This window comes from Amphiprion ocellaris, chromosome 10 (genome assembly GCF_022539595.1).
Source record: "Amphiprion ocellaris isolate individual 3 ecotype Okinawa chromosome 10, ASM2253959v1, whole genome shotgun sequence".
Classification (NCBI taxonomy): Eukaryota; Metazoa; Chordata; class Actinopteri; family Pomacentridae; genus Amphiprion; species Amphiprion ocellaris.
Genome location: NC_072775.1, coordinates 14,814,418 through 14,832,713, shown reverse-complemented (window position 1 = coordinate 14,832,713; position 18,296 = coordinate 14,814,418). Strand labels below are relative to the sequence as shown.

Sequence of the window (18,296 nt, the reverse complement as noted above, 5' to 3'; positions counted from 1 at the left end):
ATACTGATGCATGATGATGCGTTTCAGCAGCATGTTACTGTTGTAGCTGCTGCAGGTGCTAGTTTGAATCACTCGATGCATAGTTTGATATACAAGGACTGCAGATAAATGGGGTCACATGAAAAATGGGGAGAGGAAAAAAGAAAAATAAAGTTCTGAAACAAAACTAATTTCAGTTTTTTGTAATTTTTCACCAATCTTCTGTTTGTGGTGAGAAATTTGATATTGTAATTGAACAACATTGGCCAATCATCACTATTTGTTGGAGCTATTAATGGCATCTGAAATGAGACCCTGAGTAAGATATCAGAAGCCAAAAAAATTGGAAACCACTGGTTTAATCTTTAACAATGTATCTGAATAGCTTGTTATATTATCGTCTGTGTAAAATATTTATCTTATTCGTAACTATAGTGGAAGTACAATATTTCCCAGTGAAGCAAAAACAGGGAAATACTCAAGAGAGGAGCATTCCCTCAAAATTGCTCTTAGATACAATACTTGAATATATGTACTCAGTTACTTTTCAGCACTGGTGCTGCAAGGAAGCAGATGAAACAGAAGAGGAAGGAAAAAATTTAAACTTTTAAGTTGTGATCGAAATTTCTAAAATTCTCCAATGCAAAATAAAAGATCAGGTATATAGTCTCAATCAACCTAACAAATCACAATTCTTTCTAACCCTATCTACCACAGTAGTAATTTTCATAGCAGACACCAATTTTAATGTTATCAATCAAATATTATTTATATAGCATTTTTTATACAGTTAAAGCAACACAAATGCTTTACAACATTTAAAAACATTAAAAACAAGAAAACCCGTCCCTCCCTCCCTCCATATATACATATATGCACACAAGTACACATGCACACACACACCACTGAATATTTATCCATATTACTATTCATATTAAATTTACATACAACAGAACAACAACTTACCACTCCCCCCACACTTACTCTGCTCTAAAATAATATCTTTTTAATTCAATATTTCCTTAAAAACGTGTATTATTTCTTTATATTTGTGGCCAAACTTTTCCATGCCTGGTGTTTTCTCACAGACGACCGCGTAGTCCTTCACCCTGCTGATAGCAGCCTGTCAAACACAGTTTTGTCCTCACGGCTCGCCGTAGTGGAAACTCCACGGCGCTGCAGTTGTTGTGAAGAAGTGGGCTCAGACACACGGAGGAGGGCCCTCCGCTAACACACAAACCGCAGGCAGAGCACAACAAGCTGCTGTCGGTGAGTTTCTTCGTTTTATCGTTCCTACACGGTCAATAGCTGTGGTTTTTGTCGCTTTGCATTAATCGACACATGCGTCAAACAACTTGCTAGATTTCAGACAGCGCAGCTAGCAGCTAGCTAACTTTAACTGCAAGCAGCAGCTAAAAATATTCTCCTGTCCAAGTGACCTGAGGTGGACACAACTGAACTGCCAGCTGTGATACAGTAGGATACAGCTAGAAAGCTATGGGCAATTACAACTATACATTTGTGGCGTAATTTTACCAATTATTTAGTTTGGGAAGTGCAGACTTGTTGATCGTGAAGGCGTTAAGCTAGTGGGCGTTAACTGCAGTCTGACAGATGATCGATGAGCGTTAAGCGGTTGCTGTAGTCTGATCTGTTCTGGCGAGTCCGGGTTCACAGACCGTAACAGCCAAGACTTCAGTTGCCCTTCTTTACCTGTCTAGCCTACCAATAAGCCCTTTAGCCTCTCTGGAAAGCCGTTTAGCACTTTGCATGGATCTGGCAGCCGTGCTACTGTTACTGATGCTGTTTGTCACATTAAATGTGGTTTAAATGAAGCGTTGACCGAGTAAATTGTCATAGATGTCACAGCAGACTGTGGCTAGCCTCAGTATGTGCCTGTCATGTATTGTCATCACGCTGTAATAATACATGAGAGGTAAGCCATCGCAGGTGTGGCTGTCATTCACTGTAACTGATCTTAATGATTATAAGGTAAGATAGATAAGTCTTTTATTTCTCCCCACGCCAGGGGAAATTTACATTGTTACAGAAGCTTATGTAGCAATAGACGTAGTGATATGAATAAAATAATAATAGAACAGTAGTAATAATATTTACAATATATACAGGGGTGAGAGATGAGGATGAAATAGTATTAGAATAATAGAATAATAGATTATCTGCTTGTAATCTGTTGTCAATAATATCTACAGGTTTGTATCGGTTCAACTGTCTGACATGAAAGAAAGTAGACTTAAAATAAAAGAGCACAGCATGAATTCTGCTGCTTTATTAAGATTCAGCAGTGACATATAGTTGTTACTCCCTTCAGCTGGTAAGAAGTCTAAAGCAGATTCTGGCTCACAGTTTATGTGGCATTTTATGTCTGTTTCTAGTGTCTCCTTAAATGATGGTTAATTTTGGGTGTTGTAGCTGAAAACTCATTAATATTTTTTTCCCTGTCATTTGATAACTATTGGTCATTTTAATTACCTGTTTTTAATAAAGACTCAGAGAAAAAAAGCATTAATTTTGTATTTAACCGCCTTACATTGAATATCCACACTTTATCCTACTTATCATTGTACTCAGGTTATAGTTTAATGTTAACACAGCAATGACATACACTCAAATACATTTACTCATAAAGATCAAGATAAATTAGGATAAAATAAAAATGTTCTCTTGATACACATTAAGTAAAGAGAGTGAATATAACCTGGAGGCACATGGGGGGTCACAAAGGTGAAGTTGCCACCCCACACTGAGGTATAGGTTCCAAGTGGTAGGCCTGAGACAGGTATTATTGGATGATTTACTTTCACATGCACACTGATGTCTGGTCCATCAGCCCTCACATTGTGCTGCCAGGAGTGTCTCTCTGAGGTGTAGTTGCTGGAGGGTCGCAGGGTTGTGGGCGCTTTTAGAACAAAGCTATGGCGAGAGCAATGGAGGGCAAAGGGGCTACGTTATCAAGGGATGTGAGAGGCTGTTATGAGAGGTGCAAGCAAACTTCATGTTTTCAGCATGTGTTTTTTTTGTGTAGCACCCGTATGCAGCCACTCTGTGGAGGTAATTACCCCGAGAATGGTGGGTGCTTGGGTTCGTAAAGCTAAATGAAAAAAAATATATATATATATATAGATATCAAAATAAAAATGAGACCCGGAGAAGTTTTTTCCTTTTGGCCAAATTAGGAGAGGCCGGATTTAATACAACACAAATATATATACCACCGATAAGTCAAAAAACATAAGAGAAGTAACATAGACTTTCCCAAAAACCAAATTATTGGCTAGTTCGATAGGTGTCCCCGGATGGTCCTAATGACCAGTCCCGCTGTTTCTTTTAAAGCTAAATCCCTTTCTCCAACAATGAACGCTAATATTCCCCCCTAAGTTTACCCCACAGTCTCAATGCTTGCCCTCCAACACCCACAAAATCACCGAACAATAGAACTCGATCTGTGTGCTCCATGATCGCACACACGTACACACACACACGCGGCCACATTGCCAAGTCTACTCACTGTCCGTGTTCAGTCTGAAGCAACAACGTGGTGCAACGCTGTTTGGTCCATAAAACATTGAGTGCGGTGAAACAGCGCTCACGGAAAACATGAGTGCGGTGAAACATTCCAATCCGAAGGATGCTAGCCGCCGGGCTAGCGTTAGCCACGCTAGCCTCCTATCTAACTCACCATAAACTGCTCCCACAGTCGGTTCTCCGTCCTCCTGCTCACCATCTGGCAGCTGGGCTGATATGTCCTCAGCCCCGTTCTCCAAGCTTCCTGCTTGGGGCTGCTGAGTCTGTGCTTGGGTTTTTGTCAAGCCAAAAAGAACCCACGCTGTCCACGCTCTGCTGAGAGACCATCGAGGAAAAGCGTTCCCGCACACCTGCACCTCCTCCGTGTCACTTCCTCGGGTCAAAAGTACCCGCCCAGACACACTCACAACCAATCACACCATAGCATACAGCCAGAGTAAAACAAAGCAAGATTGCCTACAGTAATTTCCTAATTACCACCCGGCTGCATTTGTTTACATGTAAGGTATTTAAGTGCGACTGTCAGGTATTTTTCTTATTGCAATTGAAGTGTCTATTGTTTTACCACCCAGGCCTAAATACAGTAAAAGTTTATGGTTTCTGCTCAAGCGTATAAGATAAAATAAGCCTTTATTAATCCCACAGTGGGGGATTTTACTGTGTTACAGCAGCAAAGATAGTGCAAACATTAAGGAAATGAAGTAAAAAATAAAAAAAAATATCCAAAATAAACATAAGTACTAAATAGGAATATCATTCTTGCACATGCCAGTGGTTGCCTAGATTGCACAGATTTTTATGTAAAATAGAAAAATAGATGTAACACATATTCAAGATATGAATAAGAAATAATATTGCACAGGGGTACTGAGAGAAGTATAGCAACTTGTCAGCGAGTGGTCTATTGGGAGGAGATTGCTGATACCATCAGAGAATCACAAAAGAATCTCAGAGGCACTCCCTGTATTCCAAAAGACCTGGGTCTCCTCAGCAGATTGTCTCCTCAGTCCTTTCTTGTAGAGTGCATTTGTATGGTCCGACTGGTCCAGTTTATTGTTCAGGTGAACATCCAGGTACTTGTAAAACATTTAAGATGTCCTTTTTTCCCCCTAGTGACACTGTAAATAGTGAGGCATTATGGGTAACACAAGTGACAGGGTGTCTGGAGATCGCCATGGAGGCAAGGCCCACCGCTCAGACAGCAGCGGGAGTCACAAAGACCAAGAGCACAGCAGCAAGATGGTGGACAGCACAGACGACCCCAACATCTTTAACACCCACGGACCCGATTCCAAGGTTCACATACTAAACTACAGATGTCCAATAACATCTTTAGATTTCAAATAATTACTTGAAAAATGGCTTGCAGCTGACATTTGCATATTTTTTGCTTCTAGGCATCAGGAGAGAAAGAATTCACCCCAGATCTAGATGACCTGGTTAAAACTGGCCCTCAGGCTCGACCCACTGTGATCCGCTGGGCTGGAGGGGGGAAGGAGGTCTACATAGCCGGCTCCTTCAATAACTGGAGCACAAAAATACCACTAAATAAGAGGTAAACAGGATTTTATTTGGTAGCAGATGTAATTCTTTTATTTATTTTATTGTATGAATGAATCCTGTGGTAAATCTGTCTATTTACTACTTTGTGCTAACTGCAAGCATGAGTGCCAGTTGTAGGGTTACAGATTATCATCCTGATATTGCACTAATAGTCTTTCTCTTTCTCTCTCCAAAGCCACAATGATTTTGTAGCAATTCTGGACCTGCCTGAAGGAGAGCACCAGTACAAGTTTTTTGTAGATGGGCAGTGGGTCAATGATCCCTCAGAGGTACAGCACTGTTAATATTATTTATGTTTCTGCCATTTTCATGAATATGTACATGAATTCTGAAAGTATTCCCGGATGTGAATGGTCAGGTTCGACACTCTGCATTGTTACAAACCTCTGTGATGGTATAAACATGAGAAGGGCTTTATGGAAAATAAAACTTAAATGTCATTCATCCATCCAAACTGTGATACGTCATACTCGTAGCATTTAGCCAGCAAAACCACAGAAGAACCTTGCAAACTTTGCTGTGTGAAGCACTTTTGCAATAATTGTGTGAAAATGGAACACGCAGAGTGTTGTTTTCTAAACCTCTTGTAAACCCAGTGAGATGTGTGCAGTTTCACAAAAATACTAATTATACAAATGCTTGATCCTTACCTCTGGGATTGTTGTTTTTTTTTTTTTTTTGCAGCCAGTGGTAACCAGCCAGCTTGGCACCATCAACAACCTGATCCAGGTGAAGAAGTCAGACTTTGAGGTGTTTGACGCCCTACAGGTTGACTCTCTGGAGTGTTCCGACACATCAGGTCAGACTGCTGTTGCTCTGCTTTTTATTTAGTCAAATAAATGTCATCAGTGATGTAAAAGCCTGGATTAAACATCCAATATTTTTCCAAGTGGCCACAGATGCCACTAATACTGAGATTAAATGGTGATTGTACATAGTATAGATATTTCATTACTTACATTTTGATTTTGGTACCATACATGTCTCCTGTCTGCTGTGTGTGAACACAACTTAGTTCTCCCAAATAGACCCTGAATTCTTGTCACATGACGATTGTTTGCCCCTGAGTTGCTAATGGCGTCCCAGTGTTGCTACAGACCGCGAGATCTTTTATTTTTACAGAACATTGTTGGAGCAAACTGCTTATTTTTGGCAGAATTGTCAGACAGAATGTCACAGACGAGTAGGTCGATGACCGTCGGAACATTAATAATCCATTGAGTCCTTCTGTTTATACAGTTTGTGGCTCTGATGATGTTATTTTGGCTTTTGTTGTTTTTTTAAAGCCAACATGCATTTTAAAACTGCTAGCAGGTTTTACGGTTCACTGAAGTAATAAAATCTTTAGATGAGGCAGCAGCTATCAAATCATAAGCAGTAGACAAGTGTTTACATGTGTAGAAGTGTGAATAGAACTATTGTCAGTTGTGTAACCGAGCCTGTTGTATCTTCACAGATCTGTCCAGTTCCCCTCCGGGTCCATATGGGCAGGAGCAGTATGTCTTCAGACCTGAGGAGCATTTCAAAGCTCCACCGATACTCCCGCCTCACCTGCTTCAAGTCATTCTCAACAAGGACACCAATATATCTGTCTGTGTCTCCACCTCTCACTATTTACATTTCAGATTGATGCTCTATGATCCTTGACATGCCTGGTGTTTGTTGTCTCTGACTGTTCTCTCTGTGGTTTGTTCTTACTATCTGTTGACAGTGTGACCCTGCCCTGCTGCCTGAACCCAACCATGTCATGCTAAACCACCTTTACGCTCTTTCAATAAAGGTAGGTTCACTGACAGCAGGAGTCTTTCTCATAATTTGCAGATGTGATTGATAGCACATGAAATATGGGGACTAGCAGAGTATGTGACATTTTTACTCTTGTATTGTTAAAACAGCCCATTGGTGATTTCATCTGCTATTATCTTCAGTAGTTGAAGAGAGTAGTTTAAGTTATATATTTATCCATCATTTTAATTATTTTGCTTTTCATTACTTCCAATAGATGTTACCTTTTATATTATTGAAGCAATTAACCCACAGTCCTTATAGACAGCCATCTTGGAAGCACCCCCTGCAGTAATTTCAGGTCATAACTGCAGTTTCATTTATTATCATGACAGAAAAAAGTCAAGTCTTATAAAAATGCTTAAAGGCTTTGCAGACTTTGGCTCAAAATAAGGTTTAAAAAGCTTTTTTCCTTACAGCTTTTACTTGTACTGTTTTACCACATTACGCAGTGTAACAATGTGATTGGCCAGATGTGTCCTAGTTACACAGCAGACAACTGGCTTTGGTGTTAAGGAAAAAAATCTCTCACTTAACCAGGGCCGGGCAAGTTAACGCATTTTTAATTAACGCCAACAATAATTTTATCACGCAGACTTTCAAAAAATTATTATTGTGCTAGTCTGTTGCTCACTGGTTCTTAATAAACAGACAGACAAACCATGAGTCGCAGGAGGGCTGGATGTTGATCAGTACTAGGGATGGGCGTCACACTAACTAAAACAAGACAAACTAACAAATGCCGCAGCGAAGTCGTTAGCTATAGACTGTACTCTGATTAGTATCGTGGAAGATGTCGGTCTGTGGAACGTTCTTAGGGTCGCAACGAATGACACCACGTATGAGCCTCAACCTGTATCACTGGAAGATTTTTTTGTGTGAGTGTGACGATATAAACCGGGACTCTCATCGCCGACGCAGCAGTTATGGGTTCGAGTCCGACCCACAGCCATTTGCTCGTCTCCCCACGTTTCCTGTCGCTCTCCACTGTCCTACATATTAAAGTCTAAAAAGACCAAAAACAAAGAAGTACAAACGTGGACTAAAGTCTAAAAAGCCTTCTGCACAGTCAGTCCCAGCTGTGGACTTTTTTGTGTTGGACCACTTCACCTCACTCTAATAAAGACAGCTGCTACTCAACATAGACTGTTTCTGCTGCTCCCTGATCAAGAAGAATGTTTCTGCTGGTTCCTGTTAAGAAAAAAAAAAAAAAAGAATACAGATGTATAAATGTTAACTTGCCCGTGGCAAGTAAATTTGGTTTAATTTGATTACATTACATTAATGTTTAAATTGAAATTTTAACTGCTACTGTGTAAAGGGAAGACTGCTGTTAAAAAGCATTTCATTTGTTTAAAGTTTTTACAAACCAAATGCATTTTTTTCATATAGCAGTACTTTTAAAATAAAAGTGCAGAATACACTACTTTGAAATTCATTATTCATTATTTAATTCATAAATCATAATAAAAATGATTAAATTACAAATTTTAATCGTTGCCCAGCACTACTTTTAATGTCTCCATTTTCAAATTGTGTTAAAACGCTGTGCTCAATGTGCTACTATACAAATATTATTATTATTCTGTTTTATATTATCTGCGGACTAGTTGGCATTATCAAAATTGTAAGCGTCTGTTTTTGTTTGCTCTATGTATGTAGATATCACTTATAGCAGCTTGTCTGTGTTCTTTCATCTCTGTAGGACGGGGTAATGGTGCTGAGTGCGACTCACAGATACAAGAAGAAATACGTCACTTCTCTGCTTTACAAGCCTATTTAAACCTCAACTTGGGTGCTCCACAGTGCTTTTAGAGAGCAGCATGTTTGTCTTCTGCTGTTTTTTTCTGTGTGTGTGTGCGTGTGTCATCACATTTAGCCAAATCTTGCACTGACACAAGTTTACAGGTGAGCTGAAGGCCAGCGGCTGTGACTGAGGTTAGCGTTTTAAAGAGGTTGCACTTCTGACTACATAGGGCTCTGAACAAAAGTAGTGAAGTGTGTGTGCCGGGTGTCTGAGAGAGACGACAACCATACTGTGGCTTTTACCTGTGACATTGACAGATCGATAAGAGACTGACTAAATCACTGTGTGTATTTAAGTGTTTGGTGCACCTTGTGATTATGTTCATGTTGGTGTTAAAAAATCTATTTTTGGGGGATGCACATCCACGTCATATTTGACTCTGTACGGTAGAGGACCTGTGGGATTTTAAGTGGTACCGATGTGGAGCAACAGTTTGACTTTAATACGTGTTGTGTTGTCATATCATCTCTCAACTGATTCAGTGAAGTTTTAAACTAAATGAATTGAATGCAGAATAACTTAATCTGGCCTGTATTTAGGGTGGAGGTGCTGAAGAGGGCACTGGACTTGCTTGAATTTGAAGTGCAATAATGTGCTGTAAAAAAAAGGACTGAATTTTGCCTGTTGGTAGACCCTGAAGCTTAATGTCCTGTTCTTCAGTGAACAACACACCATATAGTGTTGACGTTACTTATTACACAAGTTAAAGAGCCCATATTATGCACATTTAAATTTTATTTTGGGGCCTGATCCTATATGTTTACAAACTTTAATGTTCAAATACTTTTTATTTTTCAAACTGTACATTGCTGCAGCACCTCGGGAGCTAAACACTCTGGTTTAGCTCCCGTCTCTTTAAGGCCCCCCTGCTGAAAATCCCAGTCTGATCTGACTGGTCTGATAAAAGCAAGGTAATGTTTGTGACTTGCCATAACCCAAGATCTCTGAGTACAGGGATGCATGACTGGCAGGAACAATGATAGTGAAGAAATAATAGCAGAATGTGAGGCAGCTGGCCGTTTTCATTCGTGTTTGAGGGCACGTGGTGATGTAGATAAGTAACAGAAGAAAAGCTCAGACCTCAAACTAAGCATTTTTGGCGGGTAAAAAGCAGTGTTTTCTGTGGGAGGATGATATTTCGATTTGGCTTTGGGCTTAGCACGTTTGCAGACCATTTACATGCAGAAAAATGCAGCTACACTTTACACATAAGAAACCCCAAATAGCACAATATGGGCTCTTCAAGTTTCTCACAGTAGTCGCCCAGTGGAATCTGCCACATGAACTGAACTACAAATGAAGTAGTTTGTTTCAGTTTTGTTAATGTGATGGTCACGATAGACGGAGTGCTGCTTCAACAGGGAAACTGGTGTTCTAAGCTCAGTGTTTAGTTCTGCTGTTGCCTTTATCTTGATGTAAGTATGCGAGCACTTTACCGTTCTGTGAGCAGGAGTGTTGATGTAAGCTTTTAACTATGCAGCAGACAACTCTGGTACTGTAGCTTCTCTGGACTACAGGCTCTAATTTACACTGCATTTTTTTTTTTTTTTTTTTTAAAGATTTGATGAACTTGCTGTGCTTCTTGTGTGTGCATCTGTACTGAGTTCTACTGATCAAACAGAAATGTACTGTATTTATCTGTCATGTATATAGTTATATACAGAGGCCTGTACACTTAAAGAGTTTCAACTTGCTGCTTTGCATGCACTGAATGTCTGCAGCTTGTGACGAAATATGGACGCATTTACAGAATGTAGTTATGCATTTAGAAGATGACAGACAGCACACACCTCAGAAAGTGATCAGAGGCACATTACCAGATGAATTATAGGGCTATGAGGGCGAACAGCTGCCATGAATTTAAATGTTGTACAAAGTTTGCTCACGTGTGTATCCATAAAAACCATTCTGTATTTTTTTGGTGTGGTGGCTTTAAGTTGTTGTTGTCACTTGAAAGCCGTGCTGTTGCGTTGTCTTCACGTACAGGACAGTATATGCTCACAGTTGATGCACTCTACAGGCATAAAAAGGGGCTTTCATTAATCCTGTTGGTGTTCAACTAGACACACTGAAAGTATTTTGCGAATGTTGAGCCTTGCCGTTTTGTCCAAAGAGTTTTTAAAACATACAGAAACGATAAGGGATTATGGACATTAAAAGTCTCACAAGCATGGAGTTTTAAGACTAAAACCAAAACTTGAATTTTACAGCGGTTTCGTGAATGTTTTAAAATGCTTTGCAGAAGCAGTGTGAAGATTCACTGTACAAGGTTTTACTTGTTTGCAAATAAAGAGAGGACGTGTTGGTCCTAATTCCTGTCTGGTTGTCTTCTGTTCTGAAGCTCATAACCTGTATTCTGGATCGAAATCACTCTTCTGGGTTCATGATTAAGGATTGAAGTACAAAAAACAAAAAAAAAAAAACGTAGTGTAGTTGTAGTGATGAGGTTAAGAATACACACTTGTGTATATTCTGAATACCTGTTTGTTTCCACCTATCTTGAACCAATTGCTTGTTTTTGCTGTACTTCAGTGATTTAACTTCTCACCTTGCTGCAGTGATGTTGGAGTGCACCCCAGGGTGTCACTACTCTGCGGCATCTCTTGGATGGAGTAAGTTCATTCATTTAAGTACTGTACTTCAGTTTTGAGGTGCTTGTACTTGACTCCAGTATTCCCATTGTGTGCTACTTCACCTCCACTCCACAAAGGGAAATATTGTGCTTTATACTCCACTACATTTATTTGACAACTGTAGTTACTTTAAAGATAGAGACTTTACATAATAGATAAAATAACAAACTTACAGATTAAACTAGTAGTTTCCAACCTTTATTTCTTCTGACGTCTTACAAAGTCAGTGGGTTGTCGGGATCACGTTTCAGATGTCTACGAGTTAACAGTTCCACCAAGAAGTGATTTTTTTTCCCCTTTGAACATCTCACATGGTTTCATTTCAGAAAATGTTCAGGTTATCAAATATCTCACCAAAAATTAAAGGTTAGACAAAAGGTCCAAAAGCTGAATACAGATTTGTGGATCTGTTGTATATAAAACTGTGTACAGAGTAGTTTAAACTAGCTCCACCTGCAGCAGCTACACGCGTAACCTGCTGCTGACACACTGATGCTTCACTATTAGTAATCTAATGGTGTCATATTTAATATATCAGTCAGAGGCCAAACTGCTACTTTTACTTTAATACTTAAACCACATTTTGCTGCTGGTACTTACGAACTTTTTTCATGCCAGAGTTTTATTTGTAATGGAGTATTTTTACATCAGGGGTCGCCATCCTTTTTGAACCTGAGAGCAACTTCAAGGGTACTGAGTAGTATGAAGGGCACCTTGTTTGATACAAACTTCCTCAATAGCAAACTTGCGCCATCATCTTCAAACAATAATAATAATGAAAATAATATGTAAAAAGACTGTATGATCACATTAATGTTAATTATTCCTTACAATAATGACAGTAGGAAAAACACACACACACACACACAGACACACACACACATATATATATATGGAAATCTGTTCCAATATTTAAAAGTCAGAGGTATCCCATCTCTGAAACTTTTGTAAATATCTTTCTTGGCAGTTTTGTATGAATCAGCATATTTGCAGTATTTTGTTCAAAATCACACCAGTTACATTTCTGTGCAAATTATCACTTCTAACATTTTTAGGAAATCATTACCTGTCATCAAATCATGCTTCATTTGTGCAAACCACTACCTTTGTAACATTTTTAAACAATTCATGAACTCTGTCCCATGTTTGTACAAATTATCAGTTATGTAGGAAAAAAAATTCAACTCTTTCACATTTTGAAATGAATCCTATCACATTAGTACTAATCACCAGCATTTTTCACCAAAATTGCAACATTTTTAACAGATCATAACAACAAATCATTACATGTTTTCAACTAATTATTTTTCACATTTTTGTGTAATGGCATTGTGTTTTGAATGACAACATATGTTACCTCTTTCTTTGTCTGTAAATGTGTGTTAGTGAGAAGCCTGGCATTGCAGAGCTTATCATGTCTTACCTTTACTTTGCAGCTCACAGTTCAGATGGTTCAGTTTCCCAGTGATGTCCGTTAAAAATGCAAGGGCAAGAATCCACTCAGTGTCCTCAAGCAGCAAGGTGTCTTCCCCTTTGGATTGCATCAACTCTCTGATTTCGGCCAACAGTGACAAAAAACGCTGCAAAACTGTTCCCCTGCTGATCCATGGGGTTTCTGTGTGTAGTAACAGGTCACCATATTCAGCTGACAGCTCCTCCAGCAGCACCTTCAATGTCCTGGTTGTTTGGCTTTGGAGCCATTTATGATCTTCACGACAGGAGTAATCACATGATCAAATCCGGCCACTTTTGTACATACATATGTCCTGCTGGTGAATGATGCAGTGGTAATGTAGGAATGTTAGGAAGTCTGGATCACCTCTGCATCGTACATTGAAGCCTGCATGGCGACCCGTCATGGAGGAGCCCCGTCTGTCGTCACTGAAACAAGCTTTTCTAATGGTACATTTTTCTCCACGAAGAAATTTTTCGTCGCGTAGCAGATGTCAAAGCTGCCTTTAAGTCCCGGGCTTTTCCTGTCCGTAGTCCGCATGCAGTCTATGTGCTACCAGGTGGCTAGTTAGCATGGAAGCTATGTAGCGGCTAACGTAGCGTCTCTCCAGTTTGCCGCTTTGCCGACGCAATAGTCGCCCCGCAAATAGGACACATACCTTTATCTTTCACTGTCGTGAAAAAGAACTCTTCCTCCCAGTCATCGTGAAAATAGTGTTTTCTCTTTCACTTCTCTGTCATGTTTTGGGTGTAAAAACCACATCTAGCTTCCCAAAGCGTCTGCGCCCGGACGCTTCAGCAGAGTGACGTATAGTTGGACATGCGCAGTGAACTCGGACAAGGTCAAAGTTCATTTACACCGAAGACGTTTTTGTTTTTAAAAAAAAAAAAAAAAAAATTATAACAATTATTGTAATTTAAAATCTGCATTAATGTAAGTATTTTTGATTTAAAAAGACCAGCAACTATAATTTTTATAAGGAATTTCATGGTGACTAGTGTTATTTTTAGAACATGTGTTGCTGGCAACTCACATGGTCTCTGCGGGCAACCAGGCGCCCGCGGGCACCGTGTTGGCTACTCCTGTTTTACATGTTGTATTCGTACTTTTACTTAACTATCTGAATACTTCCTCCACCACTGGCCTGTTGCAATGTTCCTCTAATGAACTGTGATTTGGCACCACATAATAGTGGAGTAAACAGAGTGAAACCACAGGATCATTTGAAGTGTTTTATTAATTCATTCTCAAAATCCTTCACTGATAATACTTTTGCCAACACAACACACTGTTAGCTGTCATCAGAGACAGGATCCATATGAGTCCTGTATCGGCTTTCTAGTTCATTATGCACAAACTCAGAAAAAAAGCTGCACCAATCTGATAGCACTATATACATATGCAAGTCAGCAATACGTTGGTTCAAACCGACGTTTGATTCCCTTCTTAAATACAAATAGCAGAAAGGCTTTGTTTACGCTCTAACAAGGTGCTCTGTGAATTGAACGTTTCACAATCTTTCCAGTCATTAGCTTTTTGTTTATAGTACACAATTTCCTTAAAAATTTCCCCTTTAACTTTTTACTCTTATCGAAATACTTGGCAACTTTCGTCCTTTTCTGAAGACTGAAGCGCAAACAAAACCTAATTTGGCAGAACTCAGGTAGACGCTTGTTCAAGGCCATTTCTACCACTGAGAGCAGACTGAAGAGGCTCTCCAGCTAAATTTAAAGGCAAGCGAAGCAAATACTAATCAGAGCTTTGTTATGGGTGGATGATGTTATCAGTGTCTTAAATATGATGAAGGCATAGTTTGTGTTTACTTATCAGTCTATGTGACTAATTGATTCAAAGTGACAAATTCCTCTAACATACACTGCATATAAATCATACACAGCAGGACGTGAATGAAGCAAATGTACTCATAATACAATGATGTTTAACATCAAAATAAAAGATATCAAGCTATTGCACAGCTACCCAGATAATCAACTTTGCAAAAAGCAAATGTTGGATGTTTTCACACACATAGACACACACACTCACACAAGTGAAGTTCATACAGAAAAGCAGGTTATTTACAGCAAAAAAAAAGGCAAATGTACAGCAAGAAAACACACACTAACTGTAAGGTTGATCTGCCCTAAATGAGTGAAATATGGAACGATAACCCAACCAGCAACCTGCCAAAGTTTGTATCATCTGTACGAACTTAATAATCCATATTGCCATTGCCATGGGAATGCTGAGATGGCCTGAACCAAGAGAAATAACAAAAAGACACTAGCATATGGCACTGTGGGAAAAATCCACTTTGCAGAGTTTTGGTCCAAAAAAAGGAGCTAATTACTGTCGCACTTTAAATAAACTGAACCAGCTGTCTAACGGTTACCGTCTCTGTGGTTCTAAAGGGCCTTTAAAAAAGACACCATGGTAACCCTGCGGTCTGATCCGACCAGGGTTTTGTCATTCGCATGGATAAGGCAAGTCAGAGAGTTCAAAGTTCAAACTTTGGCAAGTCTTGGCACTCCTCTGTTCCATAGTTTAGATTTTACCATTTTACAATCTCTGTCATGCATCAACACTCAAGAAAAAAATACAACCGTAACACTGGTTGTGTCTTAACATTAGTATGAGTGTGAATAATAATCCAGTGTCACGCAAAGAAATAATAACCCGGTGCAGCATTCAAGAAACATCATTATTGCACATGCTCGTATGAGAACTCCTACAGAGGAGTGAGTACGCGTGTTTAGTCTGGTTCCATTTGAGTACTTGAACCTCTTTGTACATATTGTTGTGAACACAAAGCTTGTAAATCAAAATCAACCACACTGATAGACCCAGCTTCTATCTCTTTAATTTAAGTTTGTAGTTTGATGCCAATAAAGCATCCTTTGGGACCTAAAAGAGGAGGCTTGTGACTTTAATGGAACCTTTCTCTGGCTTTTTTGTCTGCTATAAATAACCCTTGGCTAATGGCTCATCCAAACGCCTCCCTCCACAATTACAGATATAGCTAGTGCACGACTACTTAGCAGTGATCACCTACCTACTGTACATTCCTCCACTGTGTGTAATTGTTGGTAGGTGTCGGTTTCTTTGCATTGCATTTGCAAAAAGATGTCTTTGTTAATAAAAGGGCCACGAAAAGTAAACTTGCAATCCTGTGGCAGTCAAAGTTGAGACTGTCTTTGAGTGAGCTGTGCTCGATCACACACATGTATTTGTATGTACATGTGTGCAGAATTCCTTTCACATACCATTTTCAACATGCATGAACATCTTTTCCGTCCACAGGCTGTCTGGTTCTCAGGAGAGGATGCCCTTAGATACAGATGAAGGGCTGTAATCGAGAAATTTTGGTTGAATTTTTAAAGCACGTTTAAAGTTTCCAACGTTACTTTTTCGTCCAAACGTCTAAAAATACAACCTATGCGCTTCTGTAATAAAAACTCCAAACCTACTAGTCTTAGATCTGCGTCTAAAGGCATCTTCAACCAGTTCCATCAGTAGGACACTCATCACTGAAACCACCAGAGGCACATTTCAGATACCTTCTTCTGTCACACACATGACAAGGCAAACTGCTGACAATCACTCAAAGACAATAATAAGTGTGGCGGTGGGGGAGAGAGAGTCACAAACAGGTGAGAGAGTGTTGGGGGTTGGTAAGGCTCAAGGTGCAGATTATACTGTGCACATATTGCCTGGAGGAGGGAAGGGTGGAACAGAGTTACAGGTGAAGCTTGGGGACGTTGGATGGGAAAGGGGGAGGCTGGTGTGAGGGACGGGAAGGAGGGTCAGTCTTGGCTGTTTCAGCAGAGAGGTCAGAGGTGGTAGCGTTGAGGCTGGTTCTTTAAAAGTCTAAAGCAGGCATTGGCTGCTGCGCTTCCTAGCTGCTGGACGCTGATTGGCTGCAGCTCCAGCGACTCCAAAAGCACCGCTGGTCTTCAGGAAACTGTGATCAGCAGGCCGCTCTCTTGCAGCACCCCCGGGTTCCTCAGCTGGATTTTGGAGAACGAGATGGAAGTTATTATTCGACAATCCTGGGGAGTAGTAAGGAATAGTTTGACATTTTTGGGAACATGCTCATTTGCCTTCTTAGCAAGGGTTAGATGAGAAGATCAACACCAGTCTTATGTCTGTAGGTTAATATAAAGCAGAAACGGTAAAACAGCTGTCCTGCTTCGGCCTGAAGGTAGTCCAAATATAAGCAGCAACAACCTCCAGGCTAGCAACCTACCACAGTGAACGTTTCAAGCTTTGCCAAGGATTTGGATCGTGCAATGTAGCAGCCCTTTGAGTTTCTTAAAGTAAATTGGCCATTATAATAACAGTTGTAAATCTTCCACCAAAACAATTCACCCTGTCTTTATTTAGAGGGGACACCATTGCTGCATCCTGGGCCTAGCTTCACCCATGAACATTTTTAGAGTAAAGAACTACAAACAAGCCTGAATATTATTTTCCCCTCCAGTGGCAAGAGTAATGAGGTGCAGCCATTCTGGGCTGCTAAATGGTTTGGCTATGTGATACTAGCCTGAAGGTTACAAAATACCCCAAGCACCTTTAAAACTTTCTAAGCAGGGTGATCTGATAGCAAAGTAGTTAGTGCGCATTCCACAGGAGCAACAAGCAGGAAGTATCTGGTTCAGTTCCTGGTCTGCATGTCCAAAAAAGGTGCACACTAAATGAGTATTTTAAAACTCACTTAATTTGTTTCATATGTAGAAAACCTGAAGAGTTAAAAACATAGTATTTCTGAACCACACACAGTGACTTCCTGGTTGCCTTTTTGCTGGATTGCAAAGAATTTCTGCTCCATCTAAAAGTTTTTCTGATGTTCGCCACCGTGTCAAGCAGACCATATTTAATTTTTTGATGCATATTTTAAATATTTAAGTAACAACCCACTGCAGCACAATCATTCATGGAACATTATTGCGTATGCTTGTATGAGGTGGATGCTAGCAGTTTCCCTTTGCTTCTAGTCTTTATGCTAAGCTAGGCTAATTGTCTCCTCTCTCATCCGTCATATGCTTTTTGTATTTAGCCAGAAATGTAAGTTGTATCAATCCTCTCATCTAACTCTCAGCAACAAGGCAAACACACATGTTTTTCAAAATGTCACAGTATTCATGTAAAAACAAATACCACCACAGCGAGGAGAAGTCTGCTGCGCAAAGCGTTAGTTGTAATGAAATTCCCAAAACACAACACCTTGCAGATGAAGAGCCGAGTATGAGTGATTAAAGAATAAGTCACACAGACACACACTCACTTGCAGTGTTTCTGCTGTCTACTACAATGTGTGTTGTGGATGAATCTTGGTGTTATTGCACCACTCGCTCCTAAGCCTAAAGGTCAGCAGTTTGAACTTTCCTAAAGCTGTCACACTAGTTTGTGCGTACATCCTTCAGTGATACTGTGACAGGACACACACAGAATGGAAACTATGCTGCAGGCAGTTATTTTGGCCCTCGCTGTCGGGGGTCTGTAGCTGTAAATAAACTCAGCCATAATACAG

The 18,296-nt window shown here is 39.9% G+C and overlaps 2 protein-coding genes across 7 annotated transcripts in view; one reads left to right on the top strand and one right to left on the bottom strand.

Moving 5' to 3' along the window:
* Positions 1-1,105: 1,105 nt before the first annotated feature.
* Positions 1,106-10,992, top strand: prkab2 (protein kinase, AMP-activated, beta 2 non-catalytic subunit). The gene is made up of 8 exons (XM_023268898.3): positions 1,106-1,248; positions 4,639-4,821; positions 4,923-5,080; positions 5,264-5,357; positions 5,773-5,887; positions 6,545-6,678; positions 6,800-6,868; positions 8,579-10,992. Exons 2-8 carry the CDS (start codon positions 4,663-4,665, stop codon positions 8,654-8,656), a joined length of 807 nt encoding a protein of 268 aa, XP_023124666.1. The 5' UTR covers positions 1,106-1,248; positions 4,639-4,662; the 3' UTR covers positions 8,657-10,992.
* A 2,993-nt stretch (positions 10,993-13,985) lies between these two features.
* LOC111567653 (myomegalin) overlaps positions 13,986-18,296 on the bottom strand; it is a 51,227-nt gene continuing 46,916 nt past the window's right edge. For all 6 annotated transcript variants that reach the window (XM_035947551.2, XM_035947547.2, XM_035947549.2 and 3 more), the window contains one exon: positions 13,986-16,773. In XM_035947551.2, coding sequence (XP_035803444.2) covers positions 16,634-16,773 — 140 coding nt within the window. In that variant the 3' untranslated portion in view covers positions 13,986-16,633. The remainder of the gene's footprint in view (positions 16,774-18,296) is intronic.

Excerpts from the sequence above, each read along its gene's own strand:
- prkab2 (XM_023268898.3), top strand. The coding sequence starts at position 4,663 with ATGGGTAACACAAGTGACAGGGTGTCTGGAGATCGCCATGGAGGCAAG. Across the intron at positions 5,081-5,263 it reads AAAATACCACTAAATAAGAG|CCACAATGATTTTGTAGCAA; the intron begins GTAAACAGGATT and ends CTCTCTCCAAAG. Across the intron at positions 6,869-8,578 it reads TTTACGCTCTTTCAATAAAG|GACGGGGTAATGGTGCTGAG; the intron begins GTAGGTTCACTG and ends TCATCTCTGTAG.